This window comes from Phascolarctos cinereus, unplaced genomic scaffold, assembly GCF_003287225.1.
Source record: "Phascolarctos cinereus isolate Bilbo 61053 unplaced genomic scaffold, phaCin_HiC Scaffold_9;HRSCAF=440, whole genome shotgun sequence".
Lineage (NCBI taxonomy): Eukaryota > Metazoa > Chordata > Mammalia > Diprotodontia > Phascolarctidae > Phascolarctos > Phascolarctos cinereus.
In genome coordinates this window covers 258,654,113-258,676,312 of record NW_027556402.1, presented here as the reverse complement: position 1 = coordinate 258,676,312, position 22,200 = coordinate 258,654,113, and the positions used below count along the sequence as shown (strand labels likewise).

At 51.7% G+C, this 22,200-nt stretch overlaps 1 protein-coding gene across 2 annotated transcripts in view; it reads right to left on the bottom strand.

Moving 5' to 3' along the window:
- Window positions 1–22,200, bottom strand: part of LRP5 (LDL receptor related protein 5) — a 152,543-nt gene that overhangs the window by 107,364 nt on the left and 22,979 nt on the right. For both annotated transcript variants that reach the window (XM_078148553.1, XM_020968128.2), the window contains exon 2: window positions 4,276–4,672. In XM_078148553.1, the coding sequence (XP_078004679.1) occupies window positions 4,276–4,672 (397 nt within the window). The remainder of the gene's footprint in view (window positions 1–4,275; window positions 4,673–22,200) is intronic.

The following is a 22,200-nucleotide window of genomic DNA, read 5'->3' as shown; positions in this document are numbered from 1 at the left end:
TTCAGGAGGTGTCCTTAAATTTTCCTTTACTCACGTTAATGTCTAGTGGTCATTTCTGGCAGCTTGGCTACATTAATCCTGACACTACCCAGAAAACCCAAACCATGACTGTGGATCCCCCACAGCACAAGGTGAGGGCACACTGCTCGGGAAATTTTCTGATTATGAGGGTGGCGTGTGTACCTTTCATGCCACGCCACAGCTAAGGAAGAAAACTGGGACTGCGGAGCCTGGAGAAAAGAAGGGGAACACGTTCGCGCAGGAAAGACTAATCACACAGAAAAGAGATGAGGTCTGTTCTGCTTGGCCCCAGAGGACTGACAGGCAGGTTCTGCAGATGCTTTTCCGGGAGCCACGTGGATGGAAGAGAAGTATCGCTTTACTAACAGCAGACTGGCTAGAGAAAGGCAGTATTCCCCTCTGACACCATCTACAGCCAAAGAGGAAAACAACTCCCAAGGGTTTGTTTCTACTGCCCCTCGTCACCCTCTCTGGTTTGAGAGGGAGAAACAGAGAAGGAAAGACAGGCTTTGCTCTGCTGTGAGTTGTGCTGCTTGGAACAGAGGCACGGCCTTGCTGAGAGCTTAACAGAGAAAGCAGAATCCCTCGCTGCTCGTTTGAGCGGGACACGCTTCTCAGAGGCCCAGAGCAGATCTGAGGAGCTTGGCAGCTTTCAGGCTTAAGGGAACTGCTTATCGCTGAAAAAGTGTAACACTCAGTGTACTGCCAAGGGTGGCTGTGTGTTAAAAGAGACTGCCTTCAACAGCCTGACATCTTGGCAAGTCACAAATAGTACCAGTGGCTCCCTAAAGAGATCAAGGACATCAAAGCCAGCAGTCAGGAGGCATTACTTGCCTCAGGCCACTTCCCCATTCACCAGCCTCTTGACTGTGCAGTGCTCTCTTTCCCCGCCGACACTGTGTGCAGGAGAGAGTATGACTGGGGTTTCAGAGCTAACTGTTACATTTTTCTTATCCCTGTTTTTGCCTTCTACTGGGTAAATGTTTGCTTTTACCTCCTAGTTTAGAAAATGTTCTATGTTCAGGAGTCCATGGTATTATTGTGATTGATCTGCATAAATGGGAAGCATGCTGGTGGGTGCTCAGAAGCTACAATGTTGAGTATTATGAATGTTTCCCTCACACCTGGGTTATCTCTAGGACCCTGAGAGAATGGAGTTATTATTGCCTTATAGTTACTACTCTAGGGAATCATCCTTACCCGGGGGGGTGAGCAAACCAGCCATAACCTGGAGAAAGAGAGCCTGGGGAGAGTTGGGCTGCCCAAAAATAATAACATACATACCACTAAAGTTTGCCAAGCACTTAATAGGTACTATCATGGTTTAGTGGAGAGAATGTTCAGCTCGGGGCAGGAAGACCTGGATTGAAAAATCTACCTCTAGTACTTACTAGCTGTTCAAACATGGGCAAGTCACTTAAGGTCTCTGATCCTCAGCTTCTCTGGCTGGAGAATGGGGATAATAACATTGCCTACCTCACAGAACGACTGTGAGGCTCAATTGCGTTAATGTCTGAAAAGTCCGCTTATCACCATCATCGTCATTGGAAAGCCGAGAACGTAGCGTGGGACAGTGGGAAGGAAGGATGCTGTTGGAGCCCAAGGACCTGGTTTAAAGCCAAGCTCTGTCACTTACTGCCTGGGTGACCTTGGGCAGGGCACTCAGCCTCTTTAAGCCTCTCTAAAATAAAGAGCATGGCTAGATGGTCTTCTAGGGGCCCGTCTTGATTCCTATCACCGACCCTAGGAAGATTCGAGGATCAGAAGTGATGCGCGGGGGCAGCTAGGGGGCACAGTGAATAGAGCTCTGCCCTTGGAGTCAGGAGGATCAGAGTTCAAATCCAGGTTCAGACACTTAATACTTACTAGCTGTGTGACCCTGGGCAAGTCACTTAACCCCGATCGCCTCACCAAAAAAAGAAAAGGAAAAAAAAGAAAATTCAAGAAATGCTGCAGCTCATCCAGCCACATAATCAGCAACAACAGAGGAGGTGCCTCAACCCTGCTCTTGTTGCCCCCCCCCCCGACTCAGACTGTCATAATTGCTGCATCCGACAAGGGCTTGGGACTGAGCACACCCGCCCCAGGCTCTCAGGGGAGCATTCAGGGGAACCCTCGGCCTTTGCACTCGCTCCCCAGTGATTGAACTCTTCTGTACCGCTCCTTCCCTCAGGGACCGCAGCTCCGACAGAGGCGCCACCCAGCGAGAATCTCCAGCAGCTCCAGTGGCCACCCGACAAAGGGCCAAGCCCTTCAGGCCAGCACCAGAACACTCAACATGGCGGCAAGCCAGGCCCCCTAGGCACCCACAAGGGACCTGTGATGTCATCAGCGTGGGGGGATGCCTGGTGGTGGAGCTGTCTTCCTCATCACAGTGAAGAAAGTGCTAGGGAGTTACCGAGAAAGGACAGGACATAGCTGCTCAGTGCCAGGTCTTGCTGATGCTAAGCTCAGTACTCCACCCACTAGGCTACAGTGCCTCTATTGTATGCCCAGAAAGGTCAAGGGACCCTAGGGTCCCACGGAGCTAGAGGGAACCTTCGAGGCTGTGTAGCTAGTCCAACCCCCTGATCTGACAGCTGAGGAAACTGAGGCCAGACAGGTAAGTATCCGGCTCTGAATCTGGCCCACAGCAGGTGCTTAAGACTACTGAACGGCTGACTCAGACTCTGCCTAAGGTCCAGCTTCAGCTTAAACATCTCCTATTCAGGCACTACCATTAGAGTACCAACCAAGCTGGGCTGCTCATTCTCATCCAAACAGGACCTGGGCTTCCCATCTGGAAAATGGGCATACCAACATCCAACCTGCCTGGGGTCTCAAGCTAATAATAGTCATAGTAGGCAACGTCTATGTAGTGTTTATATGTGCCAGGCACTGTGCTAAGTGCTTTACAAGTATTACCTCATTTGCTCCACACATTACCTGGGAGGTAGGTGCTACTTTAGCCCCATTTTACCAATGACAAAACTGTGGCAAACAGGCTAAGTGACTTGTCCAGGGTCACACTGCCAGTTTGTGCCTGAGGCTGGATTTGAACTTGGGTCTACCCGACTCCGAGCCCACCACTCGATCCACTGTGCCACCCAGATGCTCCATAAGAGCTCTAAGGTTTAGAGAGGGTTTGTGACCTCACGCCTAGCATTGATACCTGGCACGTAACTCGTACTGGGGAAATAGCTGTGGGACTGAGGACGGCCCTTCCCAGCTCACGGTCTTCAAACGAGGACACTGAGCCACTGGAGAGCTGCCAGTGAGGTAGGGAGGGGAGTCTCCCGTTTTCTCTTCCAAGGACCAAGGTGTTTCTCTTCCGGACTTACTGAGAGATTCATCTTCTGTTAATTTCCCCATTCAAGCCCTGACTTCAGATGAGAAGATGGTACAGGCACAGAGTGGTGCTGGCCTCAGAAAAGGGCCCCCAAACCAGGTCTGACGTTGCCTTGCTGCATGACTGTGCGCCAGTCATTTCACTTCTCTGAGACTCAGTCATCCCACCTGTAAAATGGGGTTAATAATGCCTCTCCATTTCTGAAGTCCTTTCCAGCTCCACATCTATGACTCTGGGACTTCTCCCTCCCACACGGATGTTGTGAGGAGAGGAGAGGTGTGAGCTCCAGGCAAGGGAGTTATTATTTATATATTATTTGATATTTATTATTGATACGACTAGCTGTGTGACCATGGGCAAGTCACTTGAAGTCTCTGATCTTATATATTACCTGAAGTAGGTCAGGAAGACCAGAGTTCAAGCACCATTTTGGACATATAAAGTCTCTGACCCTGGGCAAGTCACTCTATATCTCTGAAGACTGTAAGTTACAGGAGTTACCAGGGTACTTTAGTAGAAGGACTTCCCTCATTGGAAGGCCCCATCATTAATGAAATCACAGGTTGAGATCCCATCATGAAACAAAATCAACATTTCCACCCATTTTCCATCAGCCTGGCTCTACAGAGAATACCGCAAAAGTCCATTTTTTTAGAAGAAATATCCAAGCCCCTTCAAAGAGCCTGGATGTCAAGGCCATTCTACACAACCCAGAGATGCTTACCAGCTCCAGCTTACGACCGGCAGCAGCTGACACACGTGAGTGTGTGATGGCCTGATAAACAAGACAGATTCAACCTAGAGAAGGCTGCCAGAGAGAGCCTGGCAGCCGTGACGATGCCTCCTCAGCCTTCCTTTCAGTTCTGCTTCCGTCTCAACCCAAGAAGCAAGACCGTTGGCCGTAAGAACACAGCAGAGTTACTTACCCATGTGCAGGGTCCAGCGCGATGGCCCGCGGCTGGTCCAGATCTTGCCAGAAAAGGACTTTTCTTGAGGTTCCATTGAGGTTGGCCACCTCGATTCGATTGGTCTCCGAGTCCGTCCAGTAGAGCTTCCTCCCGATCCAATCACACGCCAAGCCATCGGGGGACACCAGGCCGGAGATGATGACGTTCTGCACCGCGCTCCCCGACTGGTTAAAGTACGTTTGCTTGATGGCTTCTTCACTCACGTCCGTCCAGTAAATGACACCCTGGGAGTACTGGAAGTCCACAGCTGCCGCATCCTCCAGGCCGCTCACCACGATGCTGGACTCCAACTTGGCTCCTCCGGCGTCCACCAGCCTCACATCCCGGCGGTTGGCAAAGAGCAGGAGCGGGGAGGCTGCAAGAGCAGAGCAGAAATGTTGAGCGTCATCAAGACATACTGGGCTACAACCCCAGGGCTGTGCTCCCACATGACCCCTGGACCCACACAGAGGCCATCAAGATCAATTCCCTCATTTTACAGCAGAGGAAACTGAGGTGCAGAGATGGGAAGTGATTTTACCAGGGTCACTCAGCTAAAAGGTGCCAGAGACAGGATTTGAATCCAAGACCTCCTCCTTTCCATTCCAGCATCCTATCTATTACCACACAATGCCTTTCTCTATGATGCCACTAGGTCTGTAAGGAATTCTTTTTGCAGGGGACAAGAAAAAAGAGTTAAAGTATGGCTGTGTGTTCACTCATTAGTCAATGGGGACTGACAGCTGTCTTCCAGTATTTAAAGGGCTGTCATCCGGACAGAAGATTAGCCTTGCTAAGTCAGGACTAGTAGTAATGAGGGGGATGTGCCCAAGAGGGAGTTCAGTTCTAAATGAGGAAAAACAAACAAACTTCCTAAGATTGAGAGCTATTTGAAAGTAGAATGGGATGTCTGGGGAGGGAGGGAGTTCCTCATGATCGGAGGTATCCAATTAGCGATTAGATAGCCATTTGTCAGGAACTCAACAGTACAGTGTAGGATGCGCTTCTCGGGGCAATTGTTTTCTGTATACCGGGGATGTCTGTGCAGTGGAGGTCTGGCCCATGGGGAGACCCAGAGCAACGTGGCTTGGGCACTCTCTCTCGGAGATGTGCAGGCTCACAGAGGCACTGTCTCCCCGGGGGGGTTTGGGTTCTAGGTGAAACTGCTGATGTGTGAGGGAAGTACTTTAGAGAGTTATGGCGGGGGTGGACGTCCTGCCACTGGTCCCAGCTGGCTAATGAGGCAGTAGGCTGGGAAGCCAGAAGTGAACGCATCTTTCCAAAAGCCTGAGTGAGCTTGGGGCAGCTCTGTGCTCCCTGCACGTCTGGGGGTGGGAGGCAACTCCTTTGCTCAGGCAGGTCATCTTTATCTTAGCCTTTAAATTTTCTGTTTATTATTAGCACCCTAGTACTATGTATGTTATAAATTAAAAATACACATATTGGGGGAAATGTTCAAAATTGCTTCCTTATGAGCCTTGTTGTTTCAGTCATGTCCGACCCTCCATGACCCCATTTTGGGGTTTTCTTGGCAGAGATACTGCAGTAGCTTGCCACTTCCTTCTCTAGCTCATTTTACGGATGAGGAAACTGAGGCAGCCAGGGTGAAGTGACTTGCCCAGGGTCACACAGCCAGTAAGTGTCTCAGGTACTCACATTTGAACTCAGGTACTCAATCAAAAAAGTTTGGTCAAGATGACCCTGAGATTCCAAACTTCTGGGTAAGATTGGCTACAGGCACTTGGAGGGAGCTACAGATACACTGGTACTGTCCTTTGCTGCAGCATGTTTTCCATTGTGAAATTTTTAGGATGATCTTCAGATTGGGCTTTTGGCAAAGCTGCTCGGGAGAGGTGGAGGAGCCGTGCCTAGACCTGGGATTTCATTGGCACAGGGAGCACCTGTCAATCAACAAACATTTAGTGCCTACTATGTGCCAGGCCCTGGGGACAGAGAGGCAAAGGAGGAGATATGCCAACAACCACTGTGTTGTCCTGTGGGCAGGATGACCTTGAGATAATGCCCGGAGGGAGGCTGCTGGACTTAGAGATGGGAAAGGCTTCCTGGGGAAGGTGGGGCTTTAGCTGGGCCCTGAAGGAAGCCAGGAAAGGAAGATGAGGAGGGAGAGAACTCCGGCATGAAGGACAGCCAGTGGCAATGCCTCGAGTCTGGAAATGAAGCATCTGGTTCCAGGAACAACAAGGCGACCAGAGTCGCTGCTGAGGAAACTCCCTGGGCTGCGACGCACAGCATCAGGCCCTCTGTGACTCTGACTTAGAGTCACCTGCGGCCCACAGGCCTCAAAGGCAACACTTGAACCCAGGGCCTCCTGACTCAGACGCTGCCTTTTCTAAGCTCGTTAAGCCCCAACCCTAAATACTTTTCAGCTCGTCCTCAGGCTGTTGGAATATCATGACAGGCACAGCAAAGGAAAACTAGCTGGCCCCACCAAACCCGGCCAACCACATTCAGCAGTCCTGAGCCAACTGGCTGTGTGCGCATGGGCCTGGCCCCAGACTCGGGAAACTTTGGTTCCAGCCTTGGCTCAGAAAGGAGATGGTTTTTCAGCTTGGCAAATCGCATCTGAATGTAGCAGCCCCAAGCCCAAAGGAGAGGCTGACAGACAGCGAGGGGACTCCTGACTCGCCAGGCCCGCAAAGAACTGTAAGGAAAACTGGGGAGATCCGAGGGGGCTTCCCAGAGAAGGGGACACCTGAACAGAGTAGGAAAAAATACAAGAATTCTGAGAGACGACGGGCGAGGGGGGAGGGCATTCCAGGCCTGGGCACAGCCTGTGCCAATGCACAGAGGTAGGAGATGACCCCCCACCGTTCACAAGTATGTGAATAGCAAAAGGAAGTCAGGTTGGACAGGTGAGTGGGAGGCCAATGGTCAGCAACTCCAGCCAGGTAAAGGAGTGTGTACCTCATCCCAGAAGCAATAGGGAGCCACTGAAGATTTCAGAGCAAGGCAGTAATAGAATGGGATCTGTACCTTAGGAGGATGACTCTGAGGACTGGAGAGAAGATACAATGTAGGCAGGAAACAGTGGCAAGAGTTCCCCTCCCCCCTCCAATTTTACACATGAGGAAACTGAAAACAGAGGCTCCCTAAGTTCAGGGCTCTAGCTACTTCACATGGGGGGGGGCAGGTCTAGGCACAGGTGATTCGCTACACCTCAGTCCTCCCCCCTCCTCCCCTCCCCAAACAGCTGCTCCCAGTGAGTCCCAAGGCTCCTCGAATGGACATGTGTCAATCATTCATGCTCTGTCCCACGTCGCTGTTTTCATGAAGTTTCCCTGAGCTCCCAGCAGCCCGAGGAGCTGGTCTCAAGAGTGTCTGACCATCTGTGCGCACATTGTCCATGAACCTCACCCAACATGATTAACTTCTACAGAACAGATCCTGGCTGGGGGCCAAGTCTAGTCCCAGATGTTCCCTTGGAAATAGGGATCAAGACCAGTTAGGCAAAGACAATGAAAACCAGGTAATTCAATCTACTCCTTTTCGGTTCAATTTCACTTTAATTAAATGAAAAATAAGTTCTCTTCTAAGGACCCTGCTTTCTCCCCTGGATGTCTCTTAGTATGATGCTGTAATGCTTTGTATTAGCATCATATACGAGGTCTGCCTCTTCCTCTGTGTAGGAAGCTTCCTTCTAAGATATGACTGCAGGAAATGCACATGATGTTCCAAAACGTGACTGGACCAGGGCAGAGTGCACAGGGGCCCATCATGGCTCTAACCCAGGCCAGGGGCCGGCTGATTTCTAATGCAGCCCAGCCAGCTGCTTTGGGGGCTGCCTTATCGCCACTTTGTTTCCTTTGTGAGTGAGTTCTGTTGTTAGAGTTGCAGGATTGGGGGTTTTTGGATGGTGTTTTTCCTTCCTTCTTTCTGAGCTAAAAGCCTCAGATCTTTTGCAGACAAATAGCCACCCAGTCAACCTTTCCCATCGTGCACTTGTGATGCTGATTTTTTTTTCCAACCTGAGTTCAGTATTAAAGTTTACACTCGTCCCAATCAAATGCTATCGTCTTAGACTGAACCCAGGGCTCTACAGCTGTCAAAATCTCTGGATACCAACTTGCCATCTCTCCAAGCAGGGGCTCCTCTGAAAATGTAAGAGGCTTACCATCAGTGGCCATACCCAACTCCCAGTAGAGAGCTAAGCAGAGCCCTGGGGCACTCCAGGGGAGACCTCCTCCCAAGGAAACATCTCATGATGAAGGTCTGCTGAACACATAGAAAGTGCTTAAGACACACACACTAGGGGATTATCTGATTTGACTATTGAACCCCCCTATTAACTTCACCATCACCTGACCCCACATTTCTCCATCCTATCCACAGGAGAAACATAAGCTTTTGTCATAGGAGCCCTTGGCAAAGTCACATGCCCTCTTCCAAGCCTTCGTTTCCCCACTGGACTAGATGATGTCTCCAGTCCCTTTCAGCTCTGACATTCTATGGTCCTCAGACCCAGAACCCAAATATCTCAAAGGCATCTATGATCTCACTGATTTGGAATTTCCTTCCAGTGAGGCAGATGGCCCGCCCTCCACACCTGCCTATTCTGCCCTCTGTCCTCCCAGGGCTCGGCCCCTCCTGCTGAGGCCCTCCTCGATTTGCCCTGAGATTCCAAGTGCTCTGGTGCTAGCTGTCACTCATCCCTGCCAGCACGCCAGCCCCGATTAGTCAAAATCGAGGTAAAACAGCAACAGGCAACATGAAGAGAATACTTTAAGACTTGTGAAGCCCTTTTCTAAATCATCTGTAGTCATCATCTGAGCAACCCAGGAAGACTTCCTGGAAGGAGTGGCCTCTGAGTGGAGCATCACAGCATGGGTAAGGGGTGTATTAACCCCGTCTCCCCTCAGCTGAACTCAGCTCTTCCCAGGGTTTGGGGCCATGGCCATTTTCCTATTTAAAGGGCGTAGACCTGTTCCCATTTCTTCTATCACAGACAGTCACCGTTGGAAGCGCCCCCAGAGACCATCTAGTCCAGTCCATGCCTTTACAAAGGCCCCGCGCAGTTTGGCCAACATCCTCCAGTTTCTACTTGCCCACGTCCAAGGATGGGCAGCTCACTACTTTTAAAGGCAGTCTTTTGACCTTCAGCAATTCTACCATTTCACAAGGGATTTCTGACATCCACCCTAAATCTGACACACAGAAACCTCCCCTCCAGGCTCCTGGTCCTGCCTCCAGGGCCAAGCAGAAGAAGCCAAACCCCCTTCCAAATGGGAGATCTTCCAATGCAGGAAGACAGCAGACAAAGCGTCACAGCTCCTCTAACAGCATAGCCTATGGAACGGCCTCCAGAGCTCTCCAATGGACCCACTCAGGTCAGTCAAGCCTTCCCCCGCCCACTGGTAAATGCCCTGAGGTCAGAGGCTGGGTCTCACTCATAGGAAGGGGCAGGCACCAAATGTTGATTATGATCCCACTTTCTTAGCTCTTCCCAGTTTGCAGATTTCTCAGACAACCTTGGCAGAGAGTTGCTATTATTCCCATTTCACAGATCAACTGGGGCTTAGAGGAAATCATTTAACCAGGGATTCCCAGCTAGTAGGTGTCAGAGGTTTGCTCTGAAACCATGTCTTCCTGACTCTGGATAGAGTGCTGGGCCTGGAGTCAGGTAGATCTGAATTCAAATCTATCCTCAGACACTTACTAGCCGTGACACCACTTAACTTGTCTGCCTCAGTTTCCTCCACTGTAAAATGGGGATCACAGCAGCAGCTACTTCACAAAGTTGGTGTGTGGAATACACAAGATAATATCTGTGAAGCATCTAGCATGGTAGCTGGCACACAGCGGGCATTATAAGAATGTGTTGCTCCTTTCCCTCTCCCCAGATCTCTCTCCATTCAGCCATCTTGCCTTACATAGTAAGGACATTAAACAAAGTTTAAGAAATGAATGAATGGGGGCAGCTAGGCGGCGCAGTGGATAGAGCTCTGGCCTTGGAGCCGAGTTCAAATCCTGCCTCAGACGTGTGACACTTCCTAGCTGTGGGACCCTTAGTCCTACTTGCCTCAGTTTCCTCATCTGTAAAATGAGCTGGAGAAGGAAACGGCAATCCAAGCTAATCAAGCAATGGGAAGCAATGGGGTCGTGAAGAGTCGGACAGGACCAAAAATGACTCAACAGAGAAAGCGGCAGCAATCTTATAGAGTAGCAGGGGAGTGAAGATGACAAGCGGGGACCTCAGGGGTCGGAGCCGGAGGAGCGCCACTGCGGGGAAGTGAACAGGACTGAGCCTTCAGGTCTGGCTTCAGCACAAAACAAAACGTCCCCCTTTCGCTCTGCCGCGCTCACCGCCCAAACTGGAAAGACAGCATTTTCCGCACCCTTCCAGAAACTGTGTGTTCTTGTTAGGAGTTGCTGAGCCAGTCACGTTTTCCCTCTCAAAGGCAAACAGCTCAAAACCTCTGGGCTTGCCTGTCGGTTCACAGGGTTTGGGCTCTCTCTTTCCAAATCAAGAAGCTAGAAGTAGCAGATGTTACCTTCAATGAATGAGGCTTAAAAAGAGACTGAGTTGGAAAAAAACCCAACCAGCCCACACCCACTTGCTTCTATAGAAACTGGGCCTCCAGAGGCCAAGGATCTGAAATGCTTAATAGCTCACATGCCAGTGTAGCTGGAGGCTTAGAAGCCAGGGAACCACCTGCCTCCTTAGGCACTTTAAGGGGAAAGCGTGGTGATGGCCATTTTACAGATGAGGAAACTGAGGCTCAGAAAGATGGCCAAGGTCACAGAGCCGGAAGGGGTAGAGCCAGGATTTCAATCTAGGTCTATTGACTTTCAGTCTTAGACTCTGCAGATGGGAGGGGACTTAGAATTCATCCTTCATGTTACCAATGAGGAGAGTGAGGCCCGGAGAGGTTACCTACCTGGCCTAGCATCACAGAGTCAGAAGAATTTGAATGAGGGTCTGAGAGGCACAGATTTAGAGCTGGCAGGGACCTCGGGGGAACTCTACTCCAGCCTCCTCACTTAACAGATGAAGAAACTGAGGCTAGTCTTCCTGACCTCTTCCAGCCATTGAGCCTTGGGGCCTCTCACTGCTTCAGCACAGTTTGGGTTTTGGTTTTAACCAGTAAAGGGAATTTCACAAGAGGAACCATCTTGTATCAACCCAAGTTGGCACCTTCTCTGCCAGTTCTGGTCTTAGAGGCTTGCCCCAGGGCAGAGCTGCTGAGCCACATTAACGTATAATTGGGAAATGAAACTACAATAGAACACAGATAATGTTAAGATGCGGTTTTCTGAGACAATGCACACAGGCAGGGAGCCTTCCTGAAGGCTTGGCGCCTCTCATTTCTGTAAGAGTTTGACACCAGGGCCTAAAGCTCTAAAAGACTGAGTGATCTGCCCAGGGTCTCACGGCCAGTATTTGTCAGAGGCAGAATTTGAACCTAGGTCTTCCTGCCTCCAAAGTCAACACTCAATCCACTCTACCTCTACTTGCTTAAAATGCTGCCATTCAAAAGTTATCAATTAATTCAGGATTTCTAAGCTTTTCAGTGAAGGCCAGCACCAACTCATAAGGACTGTTAGCTTGGAAGTCAAAAGACCTGGGTCTGAATCCTAACTTGCCACTCTCCCTGGCTGGCTGCTCCTCACCAATTTACTTCCTCTCCCTGTTGGAAACCCTTCCCTTCTCTGTACAAATAAAGGCATCACTGGGGGAACTGGTAGGGGGCTGGACAATCCAGGAAGTTCTCTCCCCCACGCAATCCAAGCTCCCCTCCCCAACCTGGCCTCCTTGGCTGCAGCTTCAAACCCTAGATTTGAGTCTTTCAGCCCTGGCAGAATGGAAGGTCCCTGAGGGCGGGGGCTCTTGTGGGGGTTGCGCATCTTCAGCAAGGTACCCAAAAGTACAGTTCTTGGTCTTCTCCTTCCTGACCTCAGCAAAAAAAAGAGGCCTTCAGACCCCTTTCTGTCTCTCCCTCGTTAGAATGGGGCAGGACGGCAGCTTTGCCAACCTTATAGCACTGTCTAGTGCTAACACGCCTGCTTATTATTCCTGGAGAGCAAGGACTGGGTTTTTGCCTCTTTGTACCCCAGTGCTTAGCATGGTGCCTGGCACACAGTCAGGGCTTAATAAATGTGCGCTGACTCTTCCACCGTGGGAGGACAATCATTAATTAGCCTGGCTTCTGGCTTCCATTTCTCTAATTGCTTTAAGTGTGGTTAATACGGGAGCACATGTTGGTGCAGGAGGCATCAGAACAAGGCCTGGCTGGATAAGGGGAAGTTAGCCTGAACAGCCGCGGTTCTACAGAGGGGTCTGGCCTCCCTGCTCCTGGTGGGGGAGGGAAAGGCAGCCCAGCCCTGGGACTCTGGGAGTGGCCCCTGACTCGAGGTCAAGGAGGCCAAGTAGCAGAAGAGGAACAAAGACAAGAGAAAAGGGCTGGAGATCTGAGAAAGAAGGAAACAGGAGAAAAAAAGAGAAGAGGGGGAGGGAGGAAAGGAAAGTACCAGGGACTGAACCCTGCCCTGGGCCTCGGAAGACCCGACTAAATCAGCTCAGGGACTTTTCCCAAATTATTTTATCTGCTTGGGCCTCAGTTTCCTTATCTGTAAAATGGGAGGTGATAATACTGGCACTCCCAAGGATGCTGGGAAAAGAATTCTTTGTAATTCGAGACTTGGATTTTGAAATATTCAGAGGGCCAGGGATGGAATCTCAGCTCTGTTACTTAACTACTTATGTGATCTCAGGCAAATCCCTTCCCCTCTCTGGGCCTCAATTTCCTAGTCTGTAAGAAAGAACCCTCTAGGCTAGATGGCAGCTCTAAAGCCTTCCAGCCTGGGTGGGGAACAATATTTGTTGCTAATTCTCAAAGCCCACCAAGAAAACAGCCCCAATGATGAGCAAAGCAAACCCGCCTTTAGGCCCTTCTAACTGCAAGTAAGATAAAAAATCTGGGGGGGGGGGAGAAGAGAGACAGAGACAGAGACAGAGAGAGAGACAGAGAAACAGAGACTGAGAGGAGAGAGAGAGGAGTGAAGGAAGGAGAGAGAGAGGAGAGAGGAAAGGGAAAGAGGGGAGAGAGAGAGAGAGAGGAGGAGGAGAGAGGAGAGAGAAAGAGGAGAGAGAAGGAGAGAGAAAGAAAACAGGGAAAGCGAAGGAGAGAGGAAAGAGAGAAGGGAGAGGGGGAGAGAGAAGAGGAGGAGGAGGAGCGCCCAGCCGCCTAAAGAATAGTGAATATTTATATAGAGAGAATTTATAACAGATGGCTGGGCTTTTTTTTGGCCATAGCCTATATTTTACACTGTTTACACGGCTACCCCAAGCACAACCCAATTCAGAGTAACCCAATCCACTGCAACTCTACCAAAATAACAGGCATGTTTAGTCCAAGCCTGATTTCCCTTCACCACGCATTATATTGGCGCCTCCCAGGCCTCACTCAATTCTGAGGGTTCTACATGGACGATGAGCTATATCTGAGCCCCAGGTACCAAGTAATGAAACAGTAGCCAGCTGTGCAGACCTAAAAGCTCAGAGGAGTCAAAAAATGGGCTCCCTGCCCTCAGGAAGCATACAGTCCCACAGGAAGCTCCTTGACCGTTATTCCAATGGCTACATCTCTAGCCCACCCAGAGTCCAGCAGGGTCCTAGAGAATTCTGGGGACAAGTAGAAAGTCTCTGAGTTGGGAGGGACCCCAAAGGCATGGAGTCTGGCCCCCTGCCTGAATGGGCATCTCCTAAACACCTGAGCCATCATGCTACCCCCCAGCCTGGACCGGGAGACCTCCAGTGCCCGGGAGCCCACCCCCTTCACAGGCCTCCCACTCCATCCCGAGCACCTTGGCTAAGGAATTCTTCCCCACACAGAGTCTGAACCTGCCCCTCTGCGATGTCTGCGCCCACCCCCCCCTGGCTCTCAGGGCAGCGCTGGGGGTCAAGCAGAGCTGAATCTAATCCCCCTCCACATGCCAATCCCTCTGACATTTGCAGACAGGGAGCCTGCCTCCCCTCAGCTTGTCTCCTCGGGGTTAAACCTCCCCAGGGTCTGCAGCTGTTCCTGGACTTTTCCCTTCTGGGCTATCAAAGCCCAAAGAATGCCTACACCCACCCAGAAAAATGCATGGATGAAAAGCATTTATAATGGAAATTAGAGGGGGGAAAGGGGGCTGGCCCAAGGACAGTGGGGGAGCCAGACCTGGCAAACACCAAGTGGATCTTAGTAAAAAATGACCAAAGCTAGGAAAGGGGACTGCCACAGGGTCTTCAGGAACGTCAATGGCTATGGCCAACCTCCCCCTCCCCTCTCCTCAGGGATGCTAGCTCTTGGTGGGGCTAGTCGTCTGAGAGTGAAGAGAGGACACATAACGGAGCTGTCATGGAATCGGACCCAGGCTCACTCTGTTCTAGACCTGAGGCACTTCAAATGTGCCCATTAACTGACTGCTTCTGAGATCACTGAGGAAAGAATGTCTGTACACACACGCACACGCACACGTGTACACGCGCACACAGGCACACACACACGCACAGGCACACGCGCACACATGCACACATGTGCACATACATACATACACACATACACTCACACTTACATACCCTGCACACACACACATATACAAACACAGTACTCCCACACCTGCACACACAGTCACTCACACACACTCTCACACAAAGAGCTTAGAAAGAATTTTTCCAAGCAATAAAGTCACATGAACTAAAGCAAGATTGGAGGGCAGAGGAAGCCATTGCCCCCCAACATGGCAGGATGCAGAGAGCCCCCAGAAACCCTGGGTTCCAGTCCAAAGCGTAGGCTTTAGCACTGGAAGGAACCATGGAGGCCCATCTAATGCAAACACCCTCTTTTTCAAATCAGGAAACTGAGGCCCAGGGAAGGCAGGGGTCTTTTCCAGGGTCACCCACTTAAGAAGCACGGTAAGTGGCCAGGTAGGTCAGGATTCAAGCCTCAGCACTCCGTGAGTGACCACAAACAAGCCCCCACCCCTTAGCCAAGCCTCCCAAACCCAAAGCTCTGGGTGGGACACAAGCTTCACTCAGTGAAAGGCCTTCCCACACCGGGAGCTCCAGCTCCCCTTGACATAAACAGCAGAGTTGTCTCTCCAAAACCCAAAGGGGGAGGAGCTCACCTGCAGAGCCCCGCTCAGGCTGCATTCTCTGACTCCAAAGGTGACCCCCTGCTTCCCTCTATTTCCATCTGCAGCAGCCAGGGTCCTGGGGGTGCTCCAGGGACTCAGGACAGAAGTCAGACAAGCCCCCTCCCTTCTATTCTCTCCTCCTAGGCTAGTCCTCGAAGGTGGCCCTTCTCATCTTGGGCCATGCCTGGACTCCAGGACCTCCTATGTCTGGCCCCCATGTTTCCCCAGAACATCATGGGCAGCACTTTGTACGACTGTCTCCCATGAGCCTCCCAAGAGCCCTGGGAAGGAAGAATAGGCTCTATTGTCCCCATTGAATAGATGAGGAAACTGAGGCTCAGGGTGATTTCTAGGCTCTAGAGCTGGAAGGGAACAGTGATGTCACCAACTCTAACCATCTCATTTAATAGAGAGGGAAACTGCAGCCCAGGGAGATGAAGCAAATCCAAAGCAAAACTCGTTTACTCAACGTGTGACTGGGTGTGCCAGGGGCTGGGGATACAACAGTCCCTGCCCTCAAAAAGCCTACATTCTAGTGAGAGAAGACAGTGAGTGGTGCATGGCTAACGGGGGATGGGAGATATCAGGGCAGACTTCCTGGAGGAGGAGGCTCCAAAGTCGAGTCCAGGAAACTGGGGATCCCGAGAGGCAGAAGGGAGACAGAACACATTCCAGGCTGGGCAAAGGCACGTCGTGTGGGAGGAACAGCTGGAGGCCCCTTTGGCTGGCCTGGGAGTGAACAAGGGAGAGGAACGATAAGGCTGGAAAGGGAAGTCGAGGCAGGCTGTGAAGGCGCTAAAGGCCAAACCAGAATTTCTCCTTCACTCGAGGGTTGATAGGGAACTACTGAAGGCTACTGAGTAGAAGAGTGATGTCACCAGCCCTGGGCTGTAGGAAAATCGCTTTAGAAACAGTCCCACGCACAGACAGGAGAGGGCAAAGAGACCATTTGGGAGGGTAACTGGGAGAAGGGCAAGGAAAGGTGGACTAGACCCACCCCATCAAGGGCTCTGAGTGACCCAGGGCCCCGGTGAGTGGCCAGGCAAGGCCGGGGAATGGGCCTTCTGCTTCAGCAGGTGGTGGCCTGCTTCAGCTGCCCTAACTAACGGGAAAGGAGCCAGGACTTGGAGGGGGCTGCGGCTCTGAGTCTGAGGCCCTCTCCAGGTCAGTGGAGCCCTCCACCACTCTCCCCGCCCTGGGCCGGCCCTTCCATCCTCACGTTTCCTTAACCCTGCTCTCCCCAGCCCCCAAATCCCATCCTGGCTTCTCGGGCTGGGAAACACCAAAGCCCACCCATCAAAGGCCAAGGAAAGGGGAAGCAGGAAATGGGGCTTCTGAGGGGGAAGGAAAGAAGAGGCAGCTTACAGAGACAAGAAGACTAGACACTTGGCTTCAAATCTATCAGGAGCCAAGGACAAAAAAGGAATGAGACTCTTGTCTGTTAGATGGCAAAGAAAGCCCTATGGTCAGGGACCTTTAACACTGTTTTTGAAGCAGAAGGAACGACCCGTGACTTGAAGGGGGAACACGGAAGGATGAGAGGGTTAAAAGGGAGGGGAAGCTGGGCCCGTGAGCTGTGGGCGCTGAGGCTGGCCAGGGCTCAGGGAGCCTGACCTTGGCCCTCCCACAGAATCCACCACAACACCGAGGGTCATTTCTGGAAATGCTGGGAAAGATGGTCAAGTCCTGAGCCTGGAAGAGGCCCAAAGAGGGTAGCAGCCAGACCAGGCAAAGGGTGCCAGCCAGGGGGCAGCCCACAGTCTGTTGTTTACATAAGTCCTGGGCCCAGGACAGCCTGCCCCCTCTGTTCCAGCCTCTCCCCCCGCCCCTGTGGCACAGTGCCAAGGCCCAAGGGTCAAAGGGTGCCTGGGTACCCAAGGCCCAGGAGCCCCAGACACATCCTGAAGGTCTTGGGACCTTCTTTCAAAGGCACCTGGAAAGAGGGGGGGCAGCTAATTGGGGGCACCCTTTCAGGGCTGACACTGGACTCTGTGGTTCTAGGCTCCAGCCCCTCTGGAGAAGTTCTGTCTCAAGCTAGGACCGGTTATTCCAGTAAGCTGAAAGGGGGCTTGATTTGGAATTGTAGGACCTGGGTTCCAATCCTACGGTTCAGCCAAGCTTCAGCACGTGTTCAGTTGTGGGGTGCAGGGCAGGATGTATCTACCGCACACACCAAAGTGCACCCCAGCTCGGCAATTATGGCCCCGACTCGACTCCGGGATGGCCCAGGCAAGTTCCCAAGGCACTCACTTCTGAACTGTGTTTGCATGTGAGCCTCAAAGCTAATGAGAAGGTTTAGGATAACAGCGGAGCAAACGACATCCTTCGGCGTCCCAGCTGGACTCGCAAGCCTGCAGTTTGGGCCTTCACGTTCTTATTTTCAACAAAATATAGCCTGCTGATTACACCCACGCGGTCCTGTGTCACACACTGGCTCCGGGCTTTGCCCGTTGGCCCAAGGGGGGGGAAGCTAGAGCAGTGCTCGGGCCGGCTAAAGATAACTTGGAAATCACAGGATTCCAGTTGTTTTCCAGCACTTAGGACCCTGCAGAGCTGATTGGGCAGCGTGGGCCACAAGGAGCGAGGGAATGGGGGCATGCCTGGAACTCAGGAGCCCCTGCTGGGCCCTAAAGGGCAGATCCCGGCCCCTCTGTGGGCCACAATTCTTCAGGATCCCCGGGCTCAGAGATTTTTGAGCTAGCGGGGTCCAGGGCGGTCATCTAGCACAAGCTATTCCTTTTACTCAGCAGCGTACTGGAGGGAAGTGACCTATCCAAGGTCTCACAGCTAGTAAATGGCAGAGCTGGGACTTAGGTAGTACAGTACACAGAGTGCTAGGCCTGGAGTCAGGAAGACCCAAGTTCAAATCTGCTCTCAGACACTGACTTCACTATATGACCCTGGGCAAATCACTTCTGTTTGCCTCAGTTTCTGCCCCAGTGGCTGGACCATGGTAAGTATGACAGAAATGTTAGCTATAATTAGCTTACTAACAAGCTCTCTGCCTCAGTTTTCTCACCTCTAAAATGGGGTGATAACAATGGCACCTACCTGCCAGCATTGTTGTGAGGATCAAATCAGATAATAATTATATAATGCTTAGGACAGGGCCTGGTGCCCAGGGAGCGCTATATAAATGTTAGATACTGCAGTTATGAGTATTATTATAACCCAGGTTCTATGACTACAGATCCAGGCTTCCTTCTGCCACCAATCTATCCCTCTTTTGTCAAATGAAAGGATTGGACCAGAGCAGGGGTTCTTAACCAGGGCTCCAGAAACTTGAAATATTTCAATAACTGTATTTCATTATTATCTGTTTCCTTTGGAACCTTAAGTGTTTTGTGCATTTAAAAAGTCTCATTGTGCACAGGGGTCCCAAGGCTTTGCCAGACTGATGCCAAAGGTACGCGCGTACGCACACACACACACGCACGCATGCACACACACAAGCACGCGCGTGCACACACACACACACAAGCACGCGCACACACACGCGCGTTTCCCAGACTCTTTGTTGAGGAATGGACTGCACAACACAAACAAAGATGAAGCAGTGGAGACGGCCAAGCCCAGAGGTGGGGAGCTGGCAGCGCCTCACTTGATGGAGGGGGGGACTGAGGCTCAAGAAGACTGATTCGTCAGTGGGTCCCACAGGCAGCCAAAATAGGCAAGGTTGCCATGAAAAACAGCCAGGGCCACACCCCTGGCTCTCCATTAGGACCAGGGCCAGAGCGCTCAACTGAACAAAGGCACGAAGACCTGGGTTCAGATCCCGCCTCTGACCCAAGCTGCCTGATCACTTCAGTCCCCTGGGCCTCCACTTGCTCATCAGTAAAATGGGGTTCATGACACCTGTAGCCCCTACCCCTAACCATCAGCGGGAGGCTCAGGTGAGATCAGAGGATCAGAGTTTTAGAGACAGAAGGGACCTTAGAGGCCACTGAGTCTAACAACCTTATGTTAGAGGCAGGGAAACCGAGGTCCTGAGGGTCAGATTTAACCAGGGTCAGACAGGTAGTAAGTGTCAGGGTTGGGATTTGAACCCAAGACCTCGGACTCCAAAGTCAGCATTCCTTCCACAGCAAGATTCTGCCTCCAAGGTAACAGGCGTCAAGAAATGCCAGCTGGGCCACACCAGGCCCTCCAGCGTTCACACCTTTGAGCCCCTTTTCATGAGATCCTTCACTGAATATTGAGAAATCCCCTTTCAAGAGGCTTGGCTTCTCTTAGAAGATTCCGGGGCCAAACAGAACCTCAGGGGCCAGAATGGAATGAAAGTGCATAAGGGATGGCCAGAGGGGATGAGGCGAGGGCTTCGGGGCAGGAAGAGAAGGCACAGCTCTGGGCATGGGAGGGAGAGGGCGTCAGTCTGGGAAAGTTCCCTTGTGAAGGAGCTGACTGAACGATGAGGAGAGAGGTGCTCCAGGCAGGAGGCTCAGCTTGGGAAAAGTGGCGGCGGTCTGGCGGTCTCCAGCTCCTGGCTGTAGATATGATCCTTCCATTTCAGGAAGCAGCTTCAGAACACCTGGGCGCCCATCCTCTGTCTACAACCTTTGTGATCTCCGGTGAGTTGCTTGGTCCTTTCTGGGCCTCAGTTTACACATCTGTAAACTGAGGCTGGACTAAATAATCCCAAGGACACCCCTCCCCCTAGATCTATAATGGACAAAAAGGGCCTAACAATAGCAGAAGACAGAAAGATGGGAAGGAAGGAAAGAGAAAGGTTTGGGGAAGGAAAGGCTGGGAGCCTGTCAAGGGTCTAGGGTGGTGGTCCACAAGTCTCAGTTGTGGTTAAGCCATCAAAGCTGCTCCACGTTGTGCTAAGACTCGGGGCCACCCTGCGGGGTACCAGGGACTACACCGCAGCCCCTCAAAAGCAGAGCAAAGCGCTCTCCTCCCCCAGCGGACCGGAAGATGCTCCACGACAAAGACGCTGTCTTTTTTTTTTTTGCAGATGAAGCCCCCCCAGATTGGGGTAGGGGAGGCAGACCGATGATTTCATCAGTACTGGACGCCCCGAATGGAGACTATTCCCTCCACAGATGCAGATCGGCCAGGCGGTGTCAACAGCCAGAGCAGCAGAAGAGGTTCCCCGGGGCCCTGAGCGGCTGAATGACTGCCCAGGGTCACACAGACAAGATGAGGCAAAGAAGGAGCCGCCCTCTGGCCTTCCCTCTCTCCTCTACTCTACCTGTCTCTCGCCTGGCATTAGAGGTGACTAATGAATGCATGCTAAGCGAAGGTGAACTGAACCCTGCGACAGCCGGCTCCGAATGGCCCGTGGACAGAGTCCACATCCTCCCCGCCCCCAGCCACCGTGCTCCATAGGGGGAAGAGGTCTCATCTCACCAAGACAGCGTACTGCTCACCTGAAGGAGCAGGGGAGGAAATGGCCCATGTGTTCTGGGGGGGAGGGGAGCACCAATGAGGACGATTACAATGAGCTAATGCCTAACAGAACTGGGAGGTTTGCAAAGCAACTTCACATAAAGTATTAATAAGGAGAATGCAAACACATTTGCCAGGAACCCCCTGCTGTGAATTCAATTCAAGCAGCCTTTATTCCTCATTTACTGGGGGTGGGGGTGGGGAGCCCCCTGGGGATGTGGCAAAAAGAAAACATCCTTTAGGAGTGAAAGTTCTCCTGGATGGCTACAATACTACCCAGTTAAGTGAATACAAAGTAATGAAGGTGCGGAAGCCAGCACGAAGGGCTGGGGTGGAGGCGGGGAAGACCAGGAAAGGCTCTGAGCTCAGGCTTGAAGGGAGATTGGGGTTATAAGACTCAAAAGCGAAAAGAGAGGGCACACAAGGTAAGGGGTTTGGCCCAAGCAAAGGCATAGAGATGGTAAATGGCATGGTTTATACAGGAAATTTTGCTGTTTGGTGGTTTAGCCACTGTTCTTTTGAATCTTCTAGGGATCTGGGGCAATGCAAATCACTGTAAAAAGAAGCTGAGAGACATTAGGAAGTCAAGCAGAGTTTGTTATCGTTGCTGCCCTGGGCAGTGTGTCCCTGATCAGTGCTCCCTCTTTTCCGCATTAACGGAATCGTTGCCAGGGACACCTGCTAGCTCTTTCTCCCACTGAAGTATAATAAACCAGAGAGCTCAATTCAGATACTGACTGTGCCCTTGGGCAAGTCACCACTGCCCTGAGCCTCAGTCTCCTCATCTGTAACATGAGGGGGTTGTACTGGATGACTTCCCAGGTCCCTCCAGCCCTAAGTCTATTATTTCCTCGGTGCGGGCTCCTAGCCTGGTTCTAAGCTTTTCTTTCCCCAGCTGATTACACAACTTAATGATCTGGCCTCAGTTCTTTCATTTCCTGCCCTTCGGCCTCTTTTATCCCAAACGCTCTGTAAGTCCCCCCACTATCTGCTCGGACATTAGCCCTGAAGAGCAGGCAGGCTGGGGAGGAAGCTGATGGTGAGCACGTCCTCACAAGCAAGCACAGAACTCCCTCGTCCAGATGACCGTGGAGCTGAGGGAAACAGCCCAGTGAGCGAGAGAGATGCTCACGTGGACCAGGAGTAGGGGCCCACAGCCTAACGGTCGGTGGAGAGAAGGCTGGAAGGTCTTTGGCAAATGGAGTGGTGCTTTCAGCTTCTCCCTGAGACAATGGTCCATCTCTTAATAACAGTCTCCTCCCAATACACCCATCTCCAAAAAATTCAAGTCAAACCTGTAGCAAAGGTGGGGGTGAGCAGCTGTGGTAGATGGACTGCGCAGAGAAAGCAGCATGAAGAGGTGTGTGACTGCAAAAA